The sequence below is a fragment of the Urocampus carinirostris genome, chromosome 2 (assembly GCF_059441175.1).
Source record: "Urocampus carinirostris isolate Australia breed hairy pipefish chromosome 2, RoL_Ucar_1.0, whole genome shotgun sequence".
In the NCBI taxonomy this organism is placed as follows: domain Eukaryota; kingdom Metazoa; phylum Chordata; class Actinopteri; order Syngnathiformes; family Syngnathidae; genus Urocampus; species Urocampus carinirostris.
In genome coordinates this window covers 22332242-22355376 of record NC_142350.1, presented here as the reverse complement: position 1 = coordinate 22355376, position 23135 = coordinate 22332242, and the positions used below count along the sequence as shown (strand labels likewise).

The 23135-nt window shown below is 39.5% G+C and overlaps 1 protein-coding gene across 1 annotated transcript; it reads left to right on the top strand.

Annotated features, from left to right (window-relative positions):
- The first annotated feature begins 1902 nt into the window (after positions 1-1902).
- Positions 1903-22308, top strand: laptm4b (lysosomal protein transmembrane 4 beta). Its single transcript, XM_088329408.1, has 7 exons — positions 1903-2234; positions 5875-5992; positions 8504-8577; positions 8655-8777; positions 9428-9526; positions 15002-15097; positions 19250-22308. The coding sequence occupies exons 1-7, from the start codon at positions 2142-2144 to the stop codon at positions 19322-19324; spliced, it is 678 nt and encodes a 225-aa protein (XP_088185534.1). The 5' UTR covers positions 1903-2141; the 3' UTR covers positions 19325-22308.
- Positions 22309-23135: the final 827 nt, after the last annotated feature.

Genomic DNA, 23135 nt, shown 5'->3' with positions numbered 1-23135 from the left:
ATGTAAAAATAAAATAAAATAAAATTGTTCACGTGATTGTGGGATGATCCAGATTAGATTAAACGACTCACACTCATTTGTTCTCGTGATGGCAATTCTGTCTCTTTCTAGAGACTTGGCTTTTTTGGCTAAGCTCACTGGAACGAGCCGGCTTACTCAGCTCCCAAACGGCACTTCAGATCGCTTTTGTTTTGAATGGTGGACTGCGATTAGTTACCAATAATCATAAAACATCATGTACCAAATTAGTTTGTTTCCGAAATGTGTTACGCTACAATTTGATAATGTTGTTTCAATGTACTTTGAACTTTTACATCACTTCAACTTTCAAAATGTTCAAACGAAGCAAACAACACACTACTTGTATTGAACAGTCACAAGCGCCTTTAGGTTAGAGAGGCGAGAAAGAGAGAAAAAAGAGTGGATGAGAGAAAGAGAGAGACAAGAGTGAATGGGAGAATGTGAGAAGATGAGAGACAGAGAGATATAGAAGGATTGAGGGGGAAAAGAGAGTGAGAAAGAGCTGGAGGTTGAAAGAAAAAGAGAAAGAAAGAGAACAAAGAGGTAGATACAGAGAAATGATATGAGAGAGACAGAGAGGAGAGAGAGCAAGAGAGAGAGAAAAGGAGAGTGAGAAAGAGAGACAGGAGAGAGAGAGAGAGAGAGAGAGAGAGAGAGAGAGAGAGAGAGAGAGAGAGAGAGAGAGAGAGAGAGAGAGAGAGAGAGAGGAAGACAGACTGGCTGAGAACTGGAAAAAGGAGAAAATGAGAGAATGGGAAATAGAGAGAGAAAGCTACAGAGCAAGACAAAAAAGACAAATAGAGACAAAGAAAAATAGTGGGAAAGAGAGAGAGAGTGAAAAAGAGGGAAACACAGAGGAAGACAGAGAAAGAAAAAGAGAAAAAACAGAAACAGAAAGACAGAGAATACAAAAATTTGAAAAAGAGTGTAAGAGAGAGAGAGATGACGAGAGGAAGAAGGTAACGAGAAAAAAAACAAAGAGAGAGTGAGAAAGAGAGACAGGAGAGAGAGAGAGAGAGAGAGAGAGAGAGAGAGAGAGAGAGAGAGAGAGAGAGAGAGGAAGACAGACTGGCTGAGAACTGGAAAAAGGAGAAAATGAGAGAATGGGAAATAGAGAGAGAAAGCTACAGAGCAAGACAAAAAAGACAAATAGAGACAAAGAAAAATAGTGGGAAAGAGAGAGAGAGTGAAAAAGAGGGAAACACAGAGGAAGACAGAGAAAGAAAAAGAGAAAAAAACAGAAACAGAAAGACAGAGAATACAAAAATTTGAAAAAGAGTGTAAGAGAGAGAGAGATGACGAGAGGAAGAAGGTAACGAGAAAAAAAACAAAGAGAGAGTGAGAAAGAGAGACAGGAGAGAGAGAGAGAGAGAGAGAGAGAGAGAGAGAGAGAGAGAGAGAGAGAGAGAGAGAGAGAGAGAGAGAGAGAGGAAGACAGACTGGCTGAGAACTGGAAAAAGGAGAAAATGAGAGAATGGGAAATAGAGAGAGAAAGCTACAGAGCAAGACAAAAAAGACAAATAGAGACAAAGAAAAATAGTGGGAAAGAGAGAGAGAGTGAAAAAGAGGGAAACACAGAGGAAGACAGAGAAAGAAAACGAGAAAAAAACAGAAACAGAAAGACAGAGAATACAAAAATTTGAAAAAGAGTGTAAGAGATAGAGAGATGACGAGAGGAAGAAGGTAACGAGAAAAAAAACAAAGAGAGAGAGAGAGAGAGAGAGAGAGAGAGAGAGAGAGAGAGAGAGAGAGAGAGAGAGAGAGAGAGAGAGAGAGAGAGAGAGAGAGAGAGAGAGAGAGAGAGAGAGAGAGAGAGAGAGAGAGAGAGAGAAAACCTTTTGGGGAGGAGCTGGCTTCTTATTGATGGTGCTTGCAGAACTCCGGCTCTCATCGGTCACTCCAATGAGCCATCTCATAGGGCAGTTTCGTTCTCGAACGACACATCACTAATCTCTTCTCATTCCGAAGCAGAAGGCGATCAACCCGTTTGGCATTCCAGTCGATGTGACAACAAGCTCCATTTATCCTTTTTTCTTTCTTCCTTTCTTTGACTCCATTCATGACCAAAAGCCTTTGGGCAGTCTTCATGTAAATTCGTTCTGGTTTCGGAACATTTAAGGATGATATCGCCGTGGGAACGCTGGTACTCGACGAGTTGCTGCCTTTGCTGCCATGTCCGGACAGGCACCATCATTTTGGGCATTTGGTATATGGTAAGTCTTGTTCATTGTTTTCTTTTGAAATCTTTTCTACTGAATAAACGACGTCGGCTGTTGTTTTGGTAACGGAATTCAAATGAAGGCCACAATGCCGAACCTGTTTTGGCGAAAACAAAATAAGTGCCTTGTTTTTTTTCTTACACTTGTTTTATTTTTCAGCCATTTTGCCAGAAACTTAATGCCACACTAACAAGTGACCAGTTTGGAGAAAGTGATTTTAACCTCAGGTTTCGTACAGGTGCTCTGAATCCTTGAAATGCTTTCCTTTTAATGCTGTGTTTGTAAAGGGCTTGAATTTTGGGTAAGGTGCTTGTTGATGCTTGAAATTGTTGCCATATTTCCCAGCAGTCTGACCCGATAGACCACGCATTAAACCAATAAAAATTAAAGAAATGTACTACTGTAAATACTCCATGATCTTAGGTACTATTCTTGCTTAATGGTCCTTGGAAAATAGGAATTTTGGCTTTGAAAGTCCTTAAAAAGTGTTTGAATTTGGCCATGAAAAGGATTGACGAACCCTGTAAACAAAAAACGAAATATTCTAAATGCTCAATTTAAAAATATCTCAATTATTAATGGATATAATATGTATATAAAATATATATTGTTTACTGATACAATAGAATTAACCACATACAGTAAATACAAAAAGCAGGACAAATGTGATAAATGTTCAAAACGTGGTGGTACATTTGTGTGTAGCTTTTAAGAATTTGGGAAGTATGTCTTAAGTAGCAAATAAGCTTCAAACGCTCTTTCATTCATGTAGAGAAAAATGTATGAAAAAATATTTATTTTCCTCGTTATATTTTCTCGTTGTTGTATTTTCCTGCTGTTGTATCTTGTCGTTGTATTTTGTACTAATTGTATTCTGTACAAACTGTATTTTGTCGTTTTTGTATTTTATCCCAATTTAATTGCGCCGCTGTAGTATTTTGTACCAATGGCATTTTGTCGCCTTTGTATTTTGTACAAACTGTATTTTGTTTTTATTGTATTTTATCGTCGTCGTATTTTGATTTTGTCATATTTGGTTATTGTCGTATTTTGTCGTTGTTGTGTATTGCCACAGCAAACTGTCATTTGAATGAGGGGCAGGTCAAATCTTTTGAGCTAAGTGCACCCATCAACCGCAATGCCATTCAGCCCTTGGCTAACAAGCAACAGCCCTGGGTAGCTTAATACAAATAGGTGAAAAGCTCAGCCAGTTTGACCCGCCCCCTCATCTAAATATAATTTTGCTGTGACAAAACACAAGGACAACGAAAAACAATAAGGACAAAATAAAACTATGACAAAATCTCATTAGCTGCACCGCTTATCCTCAGTAGGGTCGCGGGGGTGCTGGAGCCCATCCCAGCAATCATCGGGCAGTGGGCAGGGGACACCCTGAACTGGTTGCCAGCCAATCGCAGGGCACACAGGGACAGACAACTCGCTCGCTCATTCACACCTAGGGACAATTTGGACCGACCAATCCACCTGAAATGCATGTCTTTGGAATGTGGGAGGAAACCGGAGTGCCCGGAGCAAACCCACGCAAGCACGGGGAGAACATACAAACTCCGCACAGGAATTCCGGTTGATGGATATGAACCCACACAGGAGGTTCCCAAGACCTTAGAACTGTGCCGCACACACGCTAACCAATGCGCCGCCGTGCTGCCCCTATGACAAAATACAACGACAAAATATAACTTGTACATCTATATCTATCTATCTACCTAGACATCTATCTAGACATCTTCCTAACTCCCTCTACCGTCCTTTGTATCACTCTATCCATCTTTATAACATCTTTTAACCAGTAAAATATTTTCAAATATACAATTTACATTAACAATATGGCTAATCTAGTAAAATATAGCTTTTTATTGTACCTTATGTTTTAGAGTTAAATGATTAAAGGATAAGACAATATTCCTACTGGTTTAGACGATTCACATTGCTGTAATTCCAGTTAGCCGATTTGCCCTCCATGTGCACTTAGGTTAAATTTAGCATTGTTGTTTGTGTACTCACCTGAGCTTTTAAACATAGCACACCTCTTAATACGGCTAAATCCCTGCCTGGGCTTTCGTAAGCGTCTATGCTATCCCTTGCACAACCCTAGAATGATTTATGTCTGGACCAGGGGTCAGCAACCAGTGGCTCAGGTGCCACATGCGGCTCTTGACTGCTGAGTGGCTCCCTGGTGCTTTTCCCAAAATGTTATAAATTGTAAAGGATGGGAGAGAGATATATATTTTAATGTTTTGCTTTCTTACTGGTATCAGGTTGTGAAAACACAGGATACTGGTTGTTGCTTCAATCGCATCAACGTCATATGTTGTGACGTGAAATCATGTCTCTGAAGCTCAAATCCTGCCTGGAGAACTTAGCTGCAATGCTAACCTACAGGGCTGCTCTCTTCAGATTGTGTTCCTCTCTCTCCACTCTGCTATATTCAAGGAGCTGTGCAGCCCAAGATCCGCCCTGTTTGCTTTTTTTATTGCACTATTTTTGTTACCCGTATAAAGGGCATATCGTGTAGGTTTGACCACCTGAGCTGTGACACCAGAACCCTATTAGTTTACGTTTTAATTAGTCAAAGAAGTTTTGAGTGTGTTAAGCCAAGTTTTTGTAGAGGATGCCTCGGTGATGTGTTGCAGGTGGGTGCAGCAATGGTACAGCAATGATTCAATGGCAGCAGGAAAAAAGGGATCTGGCCGACCAAAAGCATGCAGTAGGCATCCACAATTACTGGGAGTCAACAACAAAACAACTACCACGGCAACAAACAGGAACCTTGATGGGAGAAAAAACAAAGAGCATGGCAGGCTGGCCTGCTAGCTGACTGCTAATGGGGCTAACCTAGACCAAACAAAACTGGAAGCCTTTGGGGGCCTGCAAGCGAATATTATATTAATTGCAAGACATGTGGGGAAAAACACAAGAGGAAAAGTCACGATCACATCCATATAAGGAGGCGAAGGGGAAAAAGGAACGCAAGCTGGACACGAAGGAAGGTAAACTTCCCTCATGCAGCCTTTGATAATCAAAGTATGCAACTCAGACAAAAAAGTCAGAAGTCCCCCAGAGGCACAGCTATGTATTTGCTGATTACTACGATCGCAGTCTGTTTTTCAACGAGACCCGCCATTGTTTTGATTTCCTTGATGTCTTTCGGTGACAGTACAGCTCATGGGAATATGAGGTCAAACTGTCAACTTTGAAAATAATTCGCTGAGATAATAATAATAATAATTTCCTTGTATTGTCATTCTGTGTAACAATGTACACAGAACGAAATGTCGATTGCACCTGACCCGTTGTAGCGAGCCGATGCAGCCGCAGCCAACAGAGGGCGCCGCCGACCACTTTTTAAGTCTTAGGAATGACTCGGCCGGGGCGCGAACCACCGACCTCCCAGTCTCAAAGCGGGCGCCTTACCATCTAGGCTACTGAGCTGGTATATCCATGGCGCTTTGAATATTTTGGAACATATCTGCATGATTGTGGGGAGTTCTCTGACCAATTGTAAAATAAATTGTCTTTTGTATTCCTTTTAAGATGCCAGCCACAAAAGCATTTTAAAAATATATACTCCTATTCTTTGTATTGTGTGTTTTTTTTTTGTTTTTGCCTGCAGCTCATCAACGCGGTTGTTTTACTCATCCTTTTGTCGGCCCTCAATGACCCCGTGCAGTACCGCTACCACCTCACTAGCTCGGAGCTGGGAACAGACGTCGATGTCATGGACGACGCCAGTGAGTGGAAATTGACTTTCATATTTTTAAAAAATACTGTATTTTCTGGACTATAAGACGCACCCGAAATAATAGGGCTAACTAACGAATATTTTCATCATCATATTCGATTAATCAATGAATTGGATTTCTTAAATACATTTTTAATTTCCTCTTATTCACTCAAATGTTGAAGTTTTGGACAGATAAGATTTACCCAAACAAACTGTTTGAGTACACAGACTTAGAATTATACAGACTTGTAATTTATTGTTGATTGGATGGACTTTAATTATTTAATGATCTGATAAAACCAAAGCAATAAATGACGTTACTCATTACTTGTGTTGTTTTTTTTCACTTTTACCCAATTATTTATTTGGATTACTACTTTTTACTTGTGTCCTTTCACTCTGAAGTAACAGTACTTTTACTTAAGTACAATTTTTGGCCACTCTACCCACCTCTGCTACTAGTCAATTGTGCCTTATGTGTTAAAAATATATGACTAAAGACCATATTTTGGGGGGTGCACCTGATTTTCTTGTGCGGAACATACAGTAGTTTTTTCCTCCTCCGCCACCATCCCGGGAAGTAAAAAAGAATGAGCGTTGGAGTTATATCAACATTGCCACTAATCCCTACCAAACCGAAACATGCAGATTGTCGCATCTTGGCAACGTTTAACAAATCCCGTCATGGGATCAGTTCATAGATTGGTGAGTCATTCAAGATGGATGCCATAATCCTGCCTGGAATGAGATCCCTGTTTTTAATCAGCGCACACATTGCGTGACCTCCACGGCTGCCCGAGGGGACTTTTATGTACTTTGACGCCAGTCAGCTGCATCCAAGCGGTATTTCAGAGGCAGGGTAGGAAAAAACTACAAGCTGCCACCAGCGCATTATAATGGAGAGATTTCAAAATCACCTTTGTTATCATTGTGTTGCTGCAACAAAATTAGGGTTGCACTCCAGTTGGCAAGCTATATAAAAAAATAGAAAAAATATACAGTAATCACCTCTAATGAAAAGTATTCACACCAAAAATGAAAACTATACACTTCAAACCAGGATATTGCACTGAAAATTGGCTTTTGAAAGTGCTTTAAAATAGGGTTCATACAGGTGCTTGAATTGTAATGTGCGTTTTCAAGTGTTGATAAGTGCTTGAATTTTAGGTGAAGCGCTTGGAAATACTTAAAACTGTTACACAACAATTTTGCTTAAAAATGACACTGACACTGCTCTCTGGTTCACTTTGCCATTGCATTTTTTCCCCTCACAATTAACGGCAGCTGGCATTGGTTTAAACGGCATTGTACTATGAAGAGTCATCCCGCTTATGGGTCACGCCTGAGAGGAAAGGTGCATGCTACTGATAAACAGGGCACTACGGAATGTGTATTAGTGCAAGTATTACGGACTAATTATGGACATTTATTATGGGCCGTGCAAAAAATGAGGGTACAGACACTCCCCTACTTACAACTATTCAACTTACGAAAAACGGTAGATCCGAACATTTTTGGGGGGATTTTGAAAAATATCTGGACATTGCTCTAAGTTAGATTTTGTATTGTGTGCACCTTTTTCAGAGTACAGGACACTACTGTAGTGTTTATTTCCGCCGCTACCCTCGTGTGTTGCTCTGAGAGGTCAGCCAGCATCCACCCGGAAGAAGAAATCTGGCTTCCTCTTCCTAGTTAATGTGTAAACATTCTATACTGTACTCCAGCATGCTAAGAACTTTGACATTTTTATTGTCTAATAACTCGTGCATCCATTTAATATGGTTGGTGTAAAGAAGAGGCGGGCCGTTTCTTTTGAAATGAAAGTGGAATAAGAAAGATTGACGTGGTTGAGAAAATGATCAGATGGCTTTTTTTCGGCCACTTGCTACCACGTAGGAGGAGGTAGCCTAACTTATGAAGTCTATCTTCGACAAGTAAGTTAAACTTAACTTTATTTATCTTTTATAGAGCATATTATTTTATGAAATGTTTATTTTTTAGTTCAAAACAATACAGGTTACTTATACAAGCCTTGAACATACTTATATAGATCTTAAACATACAAAACATAGCACTAAAGCAACTTACGAAAGATCTTCCGGAACTTATCTCATTCGTTAGTGGGGCAGCATCTGTAGCGTTTCCAAGTGGTACATTGTAATGGGAAGAACTTCCCTTGAAAATGTAAGCTACATACATACATTGTTTCTGCAAAATGCATGATTCACATCGGATATTTCTTTTAATTGGACTTGGGAAATTGGAAAATTTTCTTTGAACATGCTTGAATTTAACCACCAAAAAGATGTAGGAACCCGGTAAAAAAGTGGTTGAATTTGGCCATAATAAAGGTGTATGAATCTTGAAGACACCACATTTTCTTATTTTGTGAAAAATATGTCTACATTAATTTGCTGCTCGGCCACATATTTAACAATTTCAATGTTTCAAAGCTTTTGCTAAGAATTTTGTCCTGAAGAGGCTCAACATACATCCACCCTTTCTTTTCACCATGCAGACATCTGCATAGCAACTGCAATATCCCTCCTCATGATTCTTATTTGTGGCATGGCGACATACGGAGCTTATAAGGTAAGTCGGCAGCCATTTTCCGATGGCGTTACACATTGTTTTCACCTCGTATGACGTTCCCGTCTTGCCCGGAACAGCAACACGCCGCATGGATCATTCCGTTTTTCTGCTACCAAATCTTCGACTTTGCCCTTAACACCCTGGTGGCCATCAGCGTGGTGGTGTACCCCAACACTGTGCAGGACTACCTTCAGCAACTGGTGAGTGGCTTTTTGTGTGTTTTTGTTGCTTGAATTTGCTTTGACATCCTTGGAAATTTGAGCCTAATTTCAGGGTTCGTATAAGTTCCTGACACCATTGAAAAGTCTTGAATTTTATGTATGTTTCATGGATTGAAAAGTTCTTGGATTTTGGGTGAAGTGCTTGTAAATGCTTGAAATTGCTGCCATATTTCTCATAAAGTCAGCTTAAAGACGACACCAAGACTGCTTTCTGGTGGCTTTGATTTGTCATTGCATTTTTTCCCTTGTGATTAACGGCAGCTTGCATTAGTTTCTATGGCATTGTCTTATGAAGCGTGACACGTGCCTGCCACACCTAAGCAGGGCACTACAAAATGTGTATTATTGCAAGGTTTATGTATCAATTATGGACATTTATTCTGGGCCATGCTAGGAATTAAGGTAGTCCCAGTAGTAAATTGTAATGGAAAGAAATTCCTGCAACTGAAAAAGTAAGATTTCTTCTTTTAATAGAATTGGAGAAATTGGAAAATTGGCTTTTAAACTCCTTAAATAATTATTGAATTTGCCAATTAAAAAGGTGTACGAACCCTGTAATCCATGTTGTACATGTGCAAACTACTCCTAAATCTGTTTCTTATTTTATTTTTTTCTCCCCCCTTTTGCAGCCGGGGACCTTCCCTTACAAAGAGGACATCATGTCCACCAATAATATGTGCCTCGTCTTTGCAGTTCTCCTGTTTATTGGCGGCATTCTATCTTTCAAGGTAACATATGCGCTTAAATTACTGCACATATCGTATAAGTCATGTCGATTTGTATAGCCCTAAGCCCCATTTCATGGTATTTTACTCTTTCAGTGCCTTAAGGTCCCTGAGTGCTAAAACGTAAAAATATCTTGTTCGTTTTGTTTTTTTTAAATTGTCTTACTTCAAAAAAGCTATTATAAAGGGTTTAGAGCAGCTCATAAGTAAGTAACATCTCGGAAGGATTTCAGTATGATAAATCACCATTGACATTACAGCACGGCAGCGCAGTGGTCAGCGCATGTGCGGCACAGTTCATGTCTTGGGAACCTCCTGCGTGGGTTCAAATCCAGCTCCAGACTTCCAGTGCGGAGTTTGTATGTTCTCCCCGTGCTTGTGTAGGTTTCCTCCGGGCACTCCAGTTTCCTCCCACATTCCAAAAACATGCATTTCAGGTGAATTGGTCTGTCCCCGATCCCTGCCCACTGCCCGATCATTGCTGGGATGGGCTCCAGCACCCCCGCAACCCTACTGAGGATAAGCGGTGTAGCTAATGAGATGAGATGAGAAATCACCATTGATGGCAGGAGTAGATCAGATCTTTGTCCACACATTGGGAAATCCCCCACTTCCAAGATTTGCTTCCTCTATCCAGCAATTGAATTGCGTAGGCGGCCCCGTATGATAAGTAAAGGGCATAGTGATGCAGTGTGGTCAGCGTAGCGAAGATATATGTATAAGTACGGACAGTTAACATTTCAAGATTTTTTATCCTGGGAGGGATGACGTTCCGTACACCTCCACTGGAACACGATCGCCATGGTGAGCGGAATCATGTCATCACATCACTGGAATTATCGGGCCCTTAAAAGTTCTTGCAAAGTTCATGCATAAGTTCAGTGTCCTTGCAATGAAATCTTGTTTTGCAAGCAATAAGCCCTTGTGTTCATAAAAAGCATTAATTAGATATTGGACGTCTCACAAATGAAACAAAAAGCACCTATGTGAAAGTTCTGCTTGAAGTGCATCCTTTCACAATAGCTGTTTTTCTCAAGAGTTCTGGGAAATAAGTATTTTCAAGAAACTTAGCAATGTTCAATTGTTGTTTACCAAACTATGGTAAAAGCTAGAAACATGCTCTCTTTCGATATGTCCTCTGCCTATTACATCCTTTCACAGCCGAAGCTGGAGCCAAGAACTAGACTTGCGTTGGTTTGACACAACATAAAATAGAGAAAGAAAAATAAATTAATAAATAATGAATAAATAATTAAACGTATCTAATGAATCACTTGGACTGTATGCCAAACAATTGTTTGTAATGCGTTTGTGTTTATATGTTTGACACATTCAGTGTTTACAAGGCTACCGGCATTGAGGCTACACGCTAACAGTTAGCTAAAGTTAAGAAAATGAGAAAGTATTTTGCCCATATAATAAGTAATATGGACTCGATAGCAACAATCATAAACGTTTAATTTGTCTTACTTGATATGAAATGTGCGCTGAAAACCTGAGCATTTTTGACAAGTGCCTCAGTCCAATCTTTTCGCTTTATTGCATTTCACCACAACTCTTCTCTTTGGCTTTGAGGAGGAGTGTCCTCTGGGATCCTGTGCAAGTTCAATATACAAATGCTATCGTGTTCTCTTTGATTCTGGCACTCAAAAGCACAACATGACGACAACTAGCAGCTATGAAAGCATTATTTTCCTCTGCAAATAGTTCTATTGTAGGCTAAGCCCCGCCCACCAGATGCGTCACAAACCAATGAAAGGGTCTACAGCTACAGTACTACATTTTGTGTAGGCCTTCAAAAATGAGTCCAAATGGCAAAAATCATCCAGCACTCCCCATTTGAGAGAAACGTCTGGCATTGAACGAGTTTATCGCAGTTATATTTAGGAGCCAGGCTCCTTCACAAACCATAAAGCAGAGTAGGATTGGGGCTGTCCAGTGCTTCTTCCCTAAGCACCTCGCTGAACATTGCTCACCCGTAATTGGATGTGTTCATCATGTAGTACTGCCATGAATTAGAGCATATGTCATACATCATGAAGCTGTGAACATTTCTATAGCGTTAATGTTCTCTACCACATGGTCACACGCTTAAGAGAGCTGCAGGAAGCCTGCTTTACTAGCGCGTGAATGCACCAATGCCAGTGCATGTGCAAACACATTATTACTGTCGTTAAAGCCCCAGTGTGTAATACCTGACCACTAGACGGCACTGTTTGTCTAATGCGAACAAAATCCAGTCCCGCAGCAGGCATCAAGAACAGACAAACATGGCGCCGACCTAAATAGGGATTCCACTATGATTTTTTGGGATAAAAATTTGCATCGGTATGATAGTGCATGTATTTTGCTTAGTATTCAAATCAATGATTTTTTTTTTTTTTTTTACTGAAAGTTTTTTTACTACCACTAGGAGGCAATAAATATTATATAGTGTCCTTTTATAGGGTCACTGTGTATTAGATGACCACTAGATATTAAGATCTTGTATAGTGCAGTGAAAAGGAGTGCAAACTGAGAGGAGATTCAATGGAACAAAACTCCATAATTTTTCTTCTCAGTTTCGGCCCACCCTTTTGCGAGGTTTGTTTTTTTGTGTACCTGTAGCAGCAAGATGGCGGGCAATTACGTCAGCTCCTTCTAGGTTAGTGCTCACAAAATACTACCAAAAATGTACTATAATACTACTAAAATACTGCTTGAGAAACACTTCCACAGAAATACTGCAAATATACCACTACATAATACTATAATACATAACACTTTTAGGGAAATATTACGACAGAAAAACTACTACAGAAGTCTTACAACGGAAATACTGCAAAAATACAACTGCAGCAATACTACAAAAATTCTTCTATAAAAATATATCAAAAATACTACAGAAAAAAACTACAGTAATAATGTACCACAAAATACAACAAAATGTCTACTTTGGAAATACTGCGAAATATAAAAGAAATACTACAAAAAAAACACAAAATAATAATACTATAGTAATAATACATAAGACTACTGTAGTACTACACACTTACTACAAAAGTACTACAGATACACCACACAAATTCTAGTATAGAAATACTACATAAATACTAATAGAATACTACAATAAAAATACTATAACAAATAAAAACTGCCTGAATGGGGGTGGGTGTCACCAGGCTGTACTTGCCCAAGACACACTACAGGAAATGGTCCCTCTACATGTGGTTAAGGGATCCATATACTGCAAAAAACTACAGATTTTCAATGAACATCCAATTCCAGAAATGCTAAAAAAAAAAACTAAAGAATTGTGATCGTTTAGTCTCATCCAATTGGTTTTCAATCTATTTCAAAAGAAATGCAAAAAACGGGTCAGTCTCTAAGATGGGCCCCTTGGCCAAATCTTTGAACCTAATGTGGCCCCTAGCAAATCCAAATAGTTTCGTACCCTTGAAGTAGAACATGGAATAAGTTCTTGTAGGTATGCAAATGATAAGGTAATAGGAGGCCCACAAAGCTAATTTTGCTGGTTTAGGCCATGGTTGTGGTTGAATGAATGAATGAATTAATGAAACTTGATTTCAAACATGATAAAAACAAAACAAAACAAATCAAAAACAAAAACAATGTTAACATACATGTCCGGAAACAAAAAGGAAGAAGCAAATGCTTAATTAATCCTACCCCCAGACTTCCCTAATAATTGCGTTGATGTAATAGCAAAAGGTCAAACAACTCTGAGCAAGAAAAGGTTTTGTTCGCCACTGGCGGTAAGATCTTAAGCCCGAGCCCAAGTCGAATGTCGGTAAGGACGTCATCTTGAGGTAAGTTGGACCCCTGGGGTTTTTATAGATGGGCATCGCTCCTATGCGGATTTTCACATTTCGTGGGGGGTTCTGCTCTCCATCAACCGCGATACCAAAGTTAATACTGTATTTTGCCACCTATAACGAGTACTTCCTTAGATATTAATCAAGTGTACTTGACACACATGCAAAAATGGCAGAGGGGGCATTTTTTGACACAAGATAATTTTCCTTTTCCTGACTTTTCAGAATTAGCAGATGGTTCCATGATTGAGATTGGGGCCATCTGTTGAAGCGGCTAGGCACTTTAGCTTTGGCTCTGGTGCAGTCCCAGCATGCCCTTCGCTCTTTTCACGCACAAACACAATGAAGTCCGCTGTTAGACTGCCAAGTCCCAACTCGGTGCTACCGAAGGAGCGCGGCAAGAAAGCAGAGTAGAAAGTCACGTTTTGGCAAAGGCGGTCCCACTCTTTACTCAAGAATACCTTTGTTTTCATGTAACCTTAAAGCACTGGTTCTCAACCAGTCTCACTTAAAGGTGGGGTATGTAACTTCAAAATAGTCTACTTGCTGTCGACTTCTTCCAGCTCAGATGTGTCAAAGTCATTTTAGTTCAGGGGTCCACCTGGGTAACGCGAAAGAAAGAAAAGAAAGAGAAAGAAAAAAAGGGAGCAAGATAGAATAAGGAAGAGAGATAGACAAAGATAGAGGGAGAGAGAGAGAGAGAGAAAAAGATGAAGTAAGAAGTGAATAAGAGAGAAAAGGGGTATATAAAGAGATAAAGAGAAGGAAAAAGGAAAGGAGACAGAGAAAGTGAAAGAGAAAAAAGAGAGCAAGTGAAAGGGATAGATAAAGAGAGAAACGGATGGCGTAAGAAATATATAAAGAGATTAAGAAAGATATAGATAAAAGAGAGAAAGAGGGAAAAAGAGATTTACTGGAAAACCACAATAACCCAGCACTGGTGTGCTGTTTCAAAACAGGGGCAGCAAGTTTGAGACCCATGGTGTAGGTAACGTATGTCTATATACCAGAGCCATATCCCCCTTGTGGAGGTGGTTAAAGTCAAGAACATTCTTACATTCTTTCATTCTTGACTCTTTCTACGAGATGTAAACAGAGGAGGGGATTCCCAGCCCCCTCGCTCAACCCAACTGGTGTATGGCAACACCTATCGTCGGGAGTCATTAGGTGACCAAACCCCCCAATTCCAACCCCTACTGTTGAGCACCAAGCAGGGAGGTAACTGGTAAAAGGAAAAGCTTAGCATATACCATTTATTATACCTTCAAGCAGAGCTTCAATGGCAGACACTTGTACACCATTTTCGTATTTCACAATAGTTTCCCTTTTGACGAGATCATTGTTGTCACTCTTTTCCACTTTCCATCATTAACTTTCTCGGTATCTATTATTACGAACGAAAAAAGGAAATAAAGCGCACAAACCAACAGTAGAACGAGATCCGGTCCTTCTCAAACATAATCGGGATGGCGCCGGTTGACTGGACAGGAAGAAGGGATCTATTGCTAAGGAGTGTAATTGACCCTCAGTTATTCCATTTCTTAACATTAATTTGTTCCAGGCCGCTGAAAACGGGTCCGCGACCCACTTTTGGATCCCCACAATCTGCCTTAAACAACCATTGTGTACTTTATAAGTCATGTCCATTCATTTGTCTCTGCAGGCCTACCTGATTGGTTGCGTGTGGAACTGCTACAGATACGTGAGTGGTCGAGGCACTACAGAGGTTCTGGTTTATGTAACCACTAATGACACCACGGTGAGTGACCGAAGCCTGCAAAAGCCTTACTTTTGATTCCGGAAAGCTAGTTTTCCTCCGTGTTTGGCACGTTACTTAAAGTAATGAGTTACTACTTCTTCTAAAAGGTAACAGAGTCAGTAACTGAATTCCTGTACTCTATAGTAAATGTAACTAGTGACCAGGGAAACTAACTATTTCGATTACTTTTTAAAATAAGTTGTTTTGTGGCAAAAACAACGGAGTAAATACAAAAGAACTCAGTGACGTCTTTGACCGGAGTTTACTTGTTCAGATGGGAATCCTGACTATTTTTAGAGGAATGGTTTGTTCTTCGGCTTAGCTCACTATAAAGAGCCCTTTTGGGTCCCAAACTGCGCTTCGGGTGTTTTTTGTTGGTTGAATCTCTAAGTTACCAATTATTATGTAACATTATGCACGCAATGACTTCAAAATAGGGAAAAAATAAGAAAAACAGGGCAAAAAAGAAGAAAAAAAAAACAGGTATCCGTCAAAATAAATGCCCCTTAATAGACACAGACGCGTACTTACGTGGATGGAATTAAGTCACGGCTTCAATGTAGCGGAGTAAGAGCACAGTTTCTTCTACACAATTCTACTCAAGTAAAAGTAAAAATTGTAGTGATTTAAAAATACCCACTAGAAGTACAAACTGTCACAAAACTTACTCAAGTTAATGTAACGGAATAAATGGAACTCATTACTACCCACCTCTGCATATTTCAGTCCTTTTTACCCGGCATCTATTTAGGAAGAGATTGGTCTCAAAAAGATTGTTTGGATCCACTGCGGCTGCATCGGCTCGCTACAACGGGTCAGGTGTATCGACATTTCGTTCTGTGTACATTGTTACAAAGAATGACAATACAAAGGAAATTATTATTATTATTATTATATATTCAGGATTTACTCAACACCTAAAAATGAAATGTTTCGATGAATGCACACGCAGGACTAAAAATGACGTATGTCAATCGCAGAGTATGTACACAAAGTATGTCAAGACTCAGGGCAAAAAATGCATATTTTCTTGAATGTTCGATCGGAAGAGACTCTGAATGAGTGCTCGGACTAGAGTACATTTTGTCTCCCGAAAGGCTTTAGGCGCGCTCACACTTTCCATCTGCCTGTCTGCGCTAATCCCCAACACGGATACATAAGACATTAATCTGCGCTCGCATAGTTTCCCTCACCAAGCTTATCATCGTCCTTATCATCCAGGTCGCAGTCCACGTACTTTTCCTAAATGTCTTTTATCGCCATTCAGGAGGTAGCAACACATATTTGTTTTTACAGGGCCTGAAAAATAACGTGCCCTGTCCTTGAATTCTGTGTTTTTTTGCATTTTTATCGCTCACAAAGGTTTCAGATCAGCAAACCAGTTTTAATATAACACAGAGTCAACTAAAGTAAATACAAAATGCAGTTTTGAAAGGTCGATTCCATTTATTAAGGCACAAAAATCAAAATCTATCTGGCCCTATGTTAAAATATAATCGCCCCTTTAACTTAATAGCGAGTTGGGCCACTTTTGGCAGCGAAAACAGAAATCAAACGTTTAAGATGATTGGTTATGAGTCTTTCACATTGTTGTGAAGGAATACTGGCCCACTCTTCTTTGCAAACTGGTGTAGAATCTGCCCCATTGGGGGGTTTCTTGCATGTACTGCCCATTTAGCATCACGCCACAGCATCACAATTGGATTGAAATCCGAACTTTGACTTGGCCGATACACAACCTCCATTTATTTATTTTTTTATTAATGCCTTTATGTCATATGTATCACTTGTGCTCTAGTGATAAAGTGTCCACAGAGTGTCCAACACTCGGGTTTGATTCCTGATGAATATAATGTTATGCAAATTGGTCAGTGACACTCATTTGACTGCTTTCATATATACCACAAGTGTATAAAGAGCCAAACGGTTATACATGAATGCACACTGTTCCACTTACTGTAGTCTCAATGTCATGCGCCTTATAGTCCAGTATGTGAAAAATAGAGGACGTATGATACATTTTTTTCGGGGTGCGCCTCATCAGTAAGTACACAGAATGGTTCTCCAAAATTCTTGAGGATAATTAAGATGCTTTTTGACTAATGTGAGACAACTCTTTGTCTTCTTTTGTGGCAGCAGTGTTTTTTGCCTGGGAACTCTGAAATGGATTTGGTTTTTGGTCAGTGTCTTTCTAATAGTGTAGTCATGAACACTGTCTGACCTTAACTGAGGCCAGGAAAGCCTGCAATTCTTTGGATGACATTCATGGTTCTTTTGTTAACCTCCTGGATGAGCCGTAGTCACACTCTTGAATTAATCTTAGTTGGTCAACCAATCCTGTTTTCCACTGTTCCCCGTTTTCTCCATTTGTGGAAAATGGCTCTGACAGTGGTTCGCTGGAGATCTACAGCCTTGGAATTGGCTTTGTGACCTTTTCCGGGCTAATGGATTCAAATCACTTTTTTTTAGATTTTTTTTATATAATTTCTCTGGATTGTGGCATGTTAATTGTGTTTTTGAGATTTCCTAGCCTACTTCACTTCGTCTAACAGATTTATTTTAAGTGATTTATTGATACAACACAGGGGAGGCCATCAATTTTGGGCGTGGCCTGTGGAATTGAACTCAGCTTTCCCAAAATTATGGTCAGTGACAGTTACTTTGTGATTTAAGTTACTTTTTCAGATATGTTTTAATTATTTTTTGTTCTTTAATAAATTGAATCAACATTTGAAAAGTGTATTTTCATTTCCTTGGCTTATCTCTGTGTGGTATTGAAAATGGTTGGCTGATCTGAAACCTTTGCGAGTGATAAATATCCCCAAAACACAGAAATTGGGGAGGAGACACATATTTTTTTCACTGTAAATGCCATTTGAGATGCACGCAATCGTGCTTCATGCTCTGTTTGTCCTCTCCTGTCGTGAACACGTTACGCAACGGTCTGCTTGTCTGCCTGATTTCAAATCTGGTCCGTGATGAGTTTGCGAGGCTTCCCCCCTCCTCAACTGATGCTTCACAAAGGCATCCCCTCGGAGCATATTTCTACCGCTCGCCAGAATTAGCAACAGCGGCCGTCCACGATGGACGTTTCTTATCAAGGCATCCGACGAGTCGTGCTTAATGGATACAAAACGGATCATTTAGTCACGATTTCACGACACGTGATTCTGAATTGGAGGTTTCTATGCTTAATTCGGGGTGAAGTGCTCAAAAAGGCTTGAAATTGTTGCTGTTTCTCCAAAAGTCTGCTTGGCATTTTTCTCTTAGTAATCAACGGCAGCTTGCATTAGTTTGTACGGAGCTGTCCTATGAAGCCTTTTCGCTCCCTATGGGTTGCACCCAAAAGGACAGTTGCATGCTACTCTGAAACAGGGGCATTATGAATTGTGAATTAGTGCAGTGGTAACGCATCACATATGGACATTTATTATAGGCCATGCAAAAAAATGGAGATTTTGTTTCACCCTACAACAACAAATGTATTTGTAATTTACTCAAGACCTTAAAATCATATGTCTTTAGATATGCACAGGCAAGCTTAAAAATTGCATATGTAAATTACATATATATTTGTGGCTTTGCAAAATACATGATTCACTGTGGATTTCTTCTCTTAATGGTACTGAAAATATTGGAAGATAAACGTCATATAAAACGTCTTCAATGATCGAGGTGATTGGAATCATTGGAGCAGAGCAACTCCTAAAACATGCAGGACAATCCAATCGCCTGGATCGTTATCAAGCTCTCACAAAGCCTGCTAACAAGCTGAAAATTGGCTTCACCTATGTTGGAGCAAAGCAACCCCCAACATATGCATGTCTTGCGGCTCTCCAGGACCGCGTTGGCCACCCTTGCTCTATGTCCTCGATGTCTTGTTGTGATTGACACATAATCCAGATTACACCCACTTGGGTATGTTCCCTTTGGGCAAGGTTTTTCATTATTATCAGATTCTGGTAGAATATATTCTATCAATTGCACTGAATGCCCAATTTTAAAATTCCATTTTGGCAACAGTGATCTTGTTGTGGGAGCAGGAGAATATCAGGCGAACAGAATCGGTTTATGTCTGAGCTCTGTGCAGCGTTCAGTATAACATAAACAGTGACAATTTTGTGTTGACAACTTTGTGTGATCTATTTTCAGGTCCTGCTCCCACCCTATGAGGAGGTGGTGGCAATACCACCCAAGGAGGCCCCACCTCAATATGTGGAGGCTTGAGCCCACCCGCTATCGACTTGCACCACTTTTCCGACGCCTCTCCACTGCTAGCTTTATCCGAGTACCGGATGTAGACACTTGCTGACGTTCCCGTTAGCTTAGCACCACCCCCAGAAGGTATCTTCTTCATGGTGACGTAAGGTTCTCCCCCGTGTTCTGGAGGAACCTGGACATGCACTCTGAGTTGGCCACCAACTGTTATCCCTGAAACTTCTATTTCCCCTCGCCTTTCCCGTTAGTTTAGCATCATCTTCAGAAAGTATCTCCATCATGGTGACGTAAGGTTCTCCCACGTGTCCTGGAGGAACCTGGACATGCACTCCGAGTGGTCCACTATCTGTTACCCTCGAAACTGTGATTCCCTCTCGTTGTTCCCCATAGCTTATCTCCATCTCCAGAAAGTATCTCCATCATGGCGACGTACAGTTCTCCCTCGTGTTCCGAGGAACTTGGACATGCACTTGTGAGTAGGCCACCAACTGTGATTCCCTCTTGTGATTGTTTTTTGAGTGATGAACTCAAGCGATTTCTACCTAATGCTCCTCCCTTTTTGAATGTAGCAATGAGGTATTTTTGTATATTTTTGGTAATGCCTGAGAGAGGAGGAAATGGGTCATTTGTCTCTTGTCCCTGCGAAGAAATCGTAGTACAGTGGTACCTCTAAATACGAGCTAATTTTGTTCCAGGATTGTGCCCGTAGCTCCAGTTGCTCATGTAACGAGAGAATTTCCCCAATTTGAAAGCATTATAAACTAAGAGTTTGGTTGCAAATTAATTTTGTACAGCGAAATTCACATGTTCCAAGGGAATTTTTAAAACGTTCCTTGGAATGCACGAGTCTACCCGGAGAGTACTATATCCCTCTTTAGTCTTTTTTTTTTCATGTATTGGATGTAGTTGGGCAGTACTGCAGGACATTTTCCTGGTATGACGTAACGCAATGAGTGCTCTTTTGTGTGCATCGCTAACCTTTCTCCAAGCTAATGTCATTCAGGATCTTAGCTTAGCATAATAGCACAAACTGCTGGAGCACATGAATCCAATGTGTCCTGTTTTATCACCTAAACAGCATTTATACAAACAAACCATTTGAGTTTATTTCAAGCGTCGATTTTAAAGGGACACTGCGTAATACTTGATCATGAGAGGTCACTGTATCGTGTCGTACAACAAAAACGAGGGCTAAAAAGCTCTAGAACACAAACTATTGACTGAGGGAGAAAGCAATATATAAACTGTAGCATGGGAACACGTTTTGTCTTACCTTAGAGAGGGTGTGTTATTTAACCACTAGATGTCGCTATATTGTCTAGTGCAACTTGAAATGAGTGCTACGAAGCGGGAAGAAAAACAAAAACCTGTCTTTTTTTTCCTCTTTTTCTGCCTTTTTTGTGTCATGTTTTCTGTTTTTTTTTATTCCATTTTCATCATTTGAATTATTTTTCTCTTGCTTTTTTCTTTACTCTTATTTTCCTTTATCATTTTTTTTGTCTTTTCCATTTTTCACGTCTTTTATTTCTGTTTTTCAAATCATTTCCTATGTGGTTTTTGTTTTCTTTGTGTTTCATTTTCTCTTTTCCTTTCTCTTTTTTCCCTTTTCCTTTGCTGTTTTTTCTCTTTCATTCGCCAAAAGCTGGACATAAAAAAAGAAAGACTTTGCACCTTTGAGTCTCCATAGTTTGTATTTTCTGCTGGATTTTTTAGCACTCCCTTGTGGTTTTACTACACAATACAGCGACATTTAGTGGTCAAATATTACCTATTTTCCCTATGAAAACGGCAGATATAACTCATTCAACATTAATGTTTAGTTTTTCAAAAAATGATGGTATACCATACAATTGGTACATACACATGAGCTAATCATTTTCATTACACAAACCATCAGAGGTGGGTAGAGTAGCCAAACATTTGACTCAAGTAAAAGTACCGTGACTTCAGAATGATAGGACTCAAGTAGAAGTAAAGAGTAGTCATCCAAATATTACATGAGTAAAAGTAAAAAAGTACTTGGTGAAAAGACTACAAGTACTGAATAACATCTAATTGATGTTTTTAACAACCATTCAATCAGATCATCAACTTCTATCCAAACAACAAAGTAATAAATAATGAATAAAAGTCTGTAATCGGATGTCTGTGTACTCAGTTTGCTTGGGTGAACCCTCTCTGGATTAAAGAAATATATATTTGAGGCTACAGCTACACTGTATATACTGTGCATACAGTTCAGTAAGAAAAACAAGTTCCAGCTTGTGATCGTTTGGGTCACTAGTCAAATCTTAAAAGAAACGATGTCTTAGACAAAATAACCGCACATTATCAAAGACCGACAGACTCATACTTACGTAGAGGGGTTTTAACTAAGGGGTTCCATGTCGACTAATGCAGCAGCGTAAGAGTCAAGTCATGTTTATTTGTATGGTCCTTAATTACAAGAAGTCTCAAAGGGCTGCACAGACAATCTACTCAAGCAAAAGTAAAATAATATATAGTGATTAAAAAAACGAGTACAAAATATCCCAAAACTTACTCTAGTAACTGGATTTAACGGGTTTAATGTAGCCTAATGTAGAGGAGTAAGAGTACAGTTTCTTACTAATATACTCAAGTAAAAAGTATAGTGATTTAAAAATATTCTTAGAAGTACAAAATGTCTCAAAACTTTCTCAAGTAAATGTAACTATATAACCCACCTCTGCATACCATCATATAAATAGCACAATTACATCATTTCACAATGTTCTGTTTGTGTCCATGAAAATTAACTTACAGGGTAAAACTCAACAATGAGTTGGATGATTACTGCTGCTTTTGCACATTTCATTGGAGAAAACTGTCACTTTGATTTGACAGACATTAGATTTAAAAGACAAACTTTCAGGAAATGGAATGGCTAAATGGGTAATCATCCCTGTGACTGTCATTTGTGATCCAGTGATGTTTCCTCAATTCTAATAAATAAAATCCAACATGTAAGAAGGGTCAGCTGTTTTTTTATTATTGGTGTTCTTGTTTCTAATTTGAAATGTGGCTGTTTATTAACAGCTAGCAGGGGAAGATTAGCACATTTTTATATAGGGGAGACATGTCAAACATGCGGCCTGCAGACTGGACCAGGGATTTAATCTGGTATAAAAACACCATCAGCATTTTTGTTCTCAATGAGGTAAAAGATGATCACTTGTCTACAAATAGGAGCCTAAACAATAATCCAAGTCATGCTTTGGCCCACTTTTTTGAGCCATTTTTTTCACCATGAGATGTAGGGAAAAATCTGCTCACGTGCAATACTTCTAATTCTCTTCATGCCAAACCATGCTGGGGGAGTGGAATGTCTTTCTGGGAAAAACTAATGGGTCAACAAAATAAAGAGTGCAGAGTCTGCTCTTTTCTTGTTTTTTTTTCCCCATAGAGTGTAACTCATTTCCTAAAAAAGTGTTGATATTTGTTGTTCTGGTCTGGTAGAGCTTATTGGTTTTTAGGAAATAAAATGCTGAGTCAACGCAAACAAAAGTGCTAAGTGACTGTTCATGACATTTTTCACATCTAGGGTAATCTACCTAACTGCCAGTAATAGATTACGTTGATTATCAATGTCATTCTTGTCTGGGAGATAGGATTTTTTTTTTCTGGGGAAAAAAATGTAAAGTCAAAAAAAAAAGTGCTGGGTAAGTTTTTTTGGGCATTTTTCCACATCAAATCCAACCCCTGCCTGTAAAAGATAGTAGTCATCTCGAAACTCTTCCCTCCTTTACCTGGGTGGATGGATACAACCAACGAACAAAAAAAATGCTGAGTCGTCTTTTTT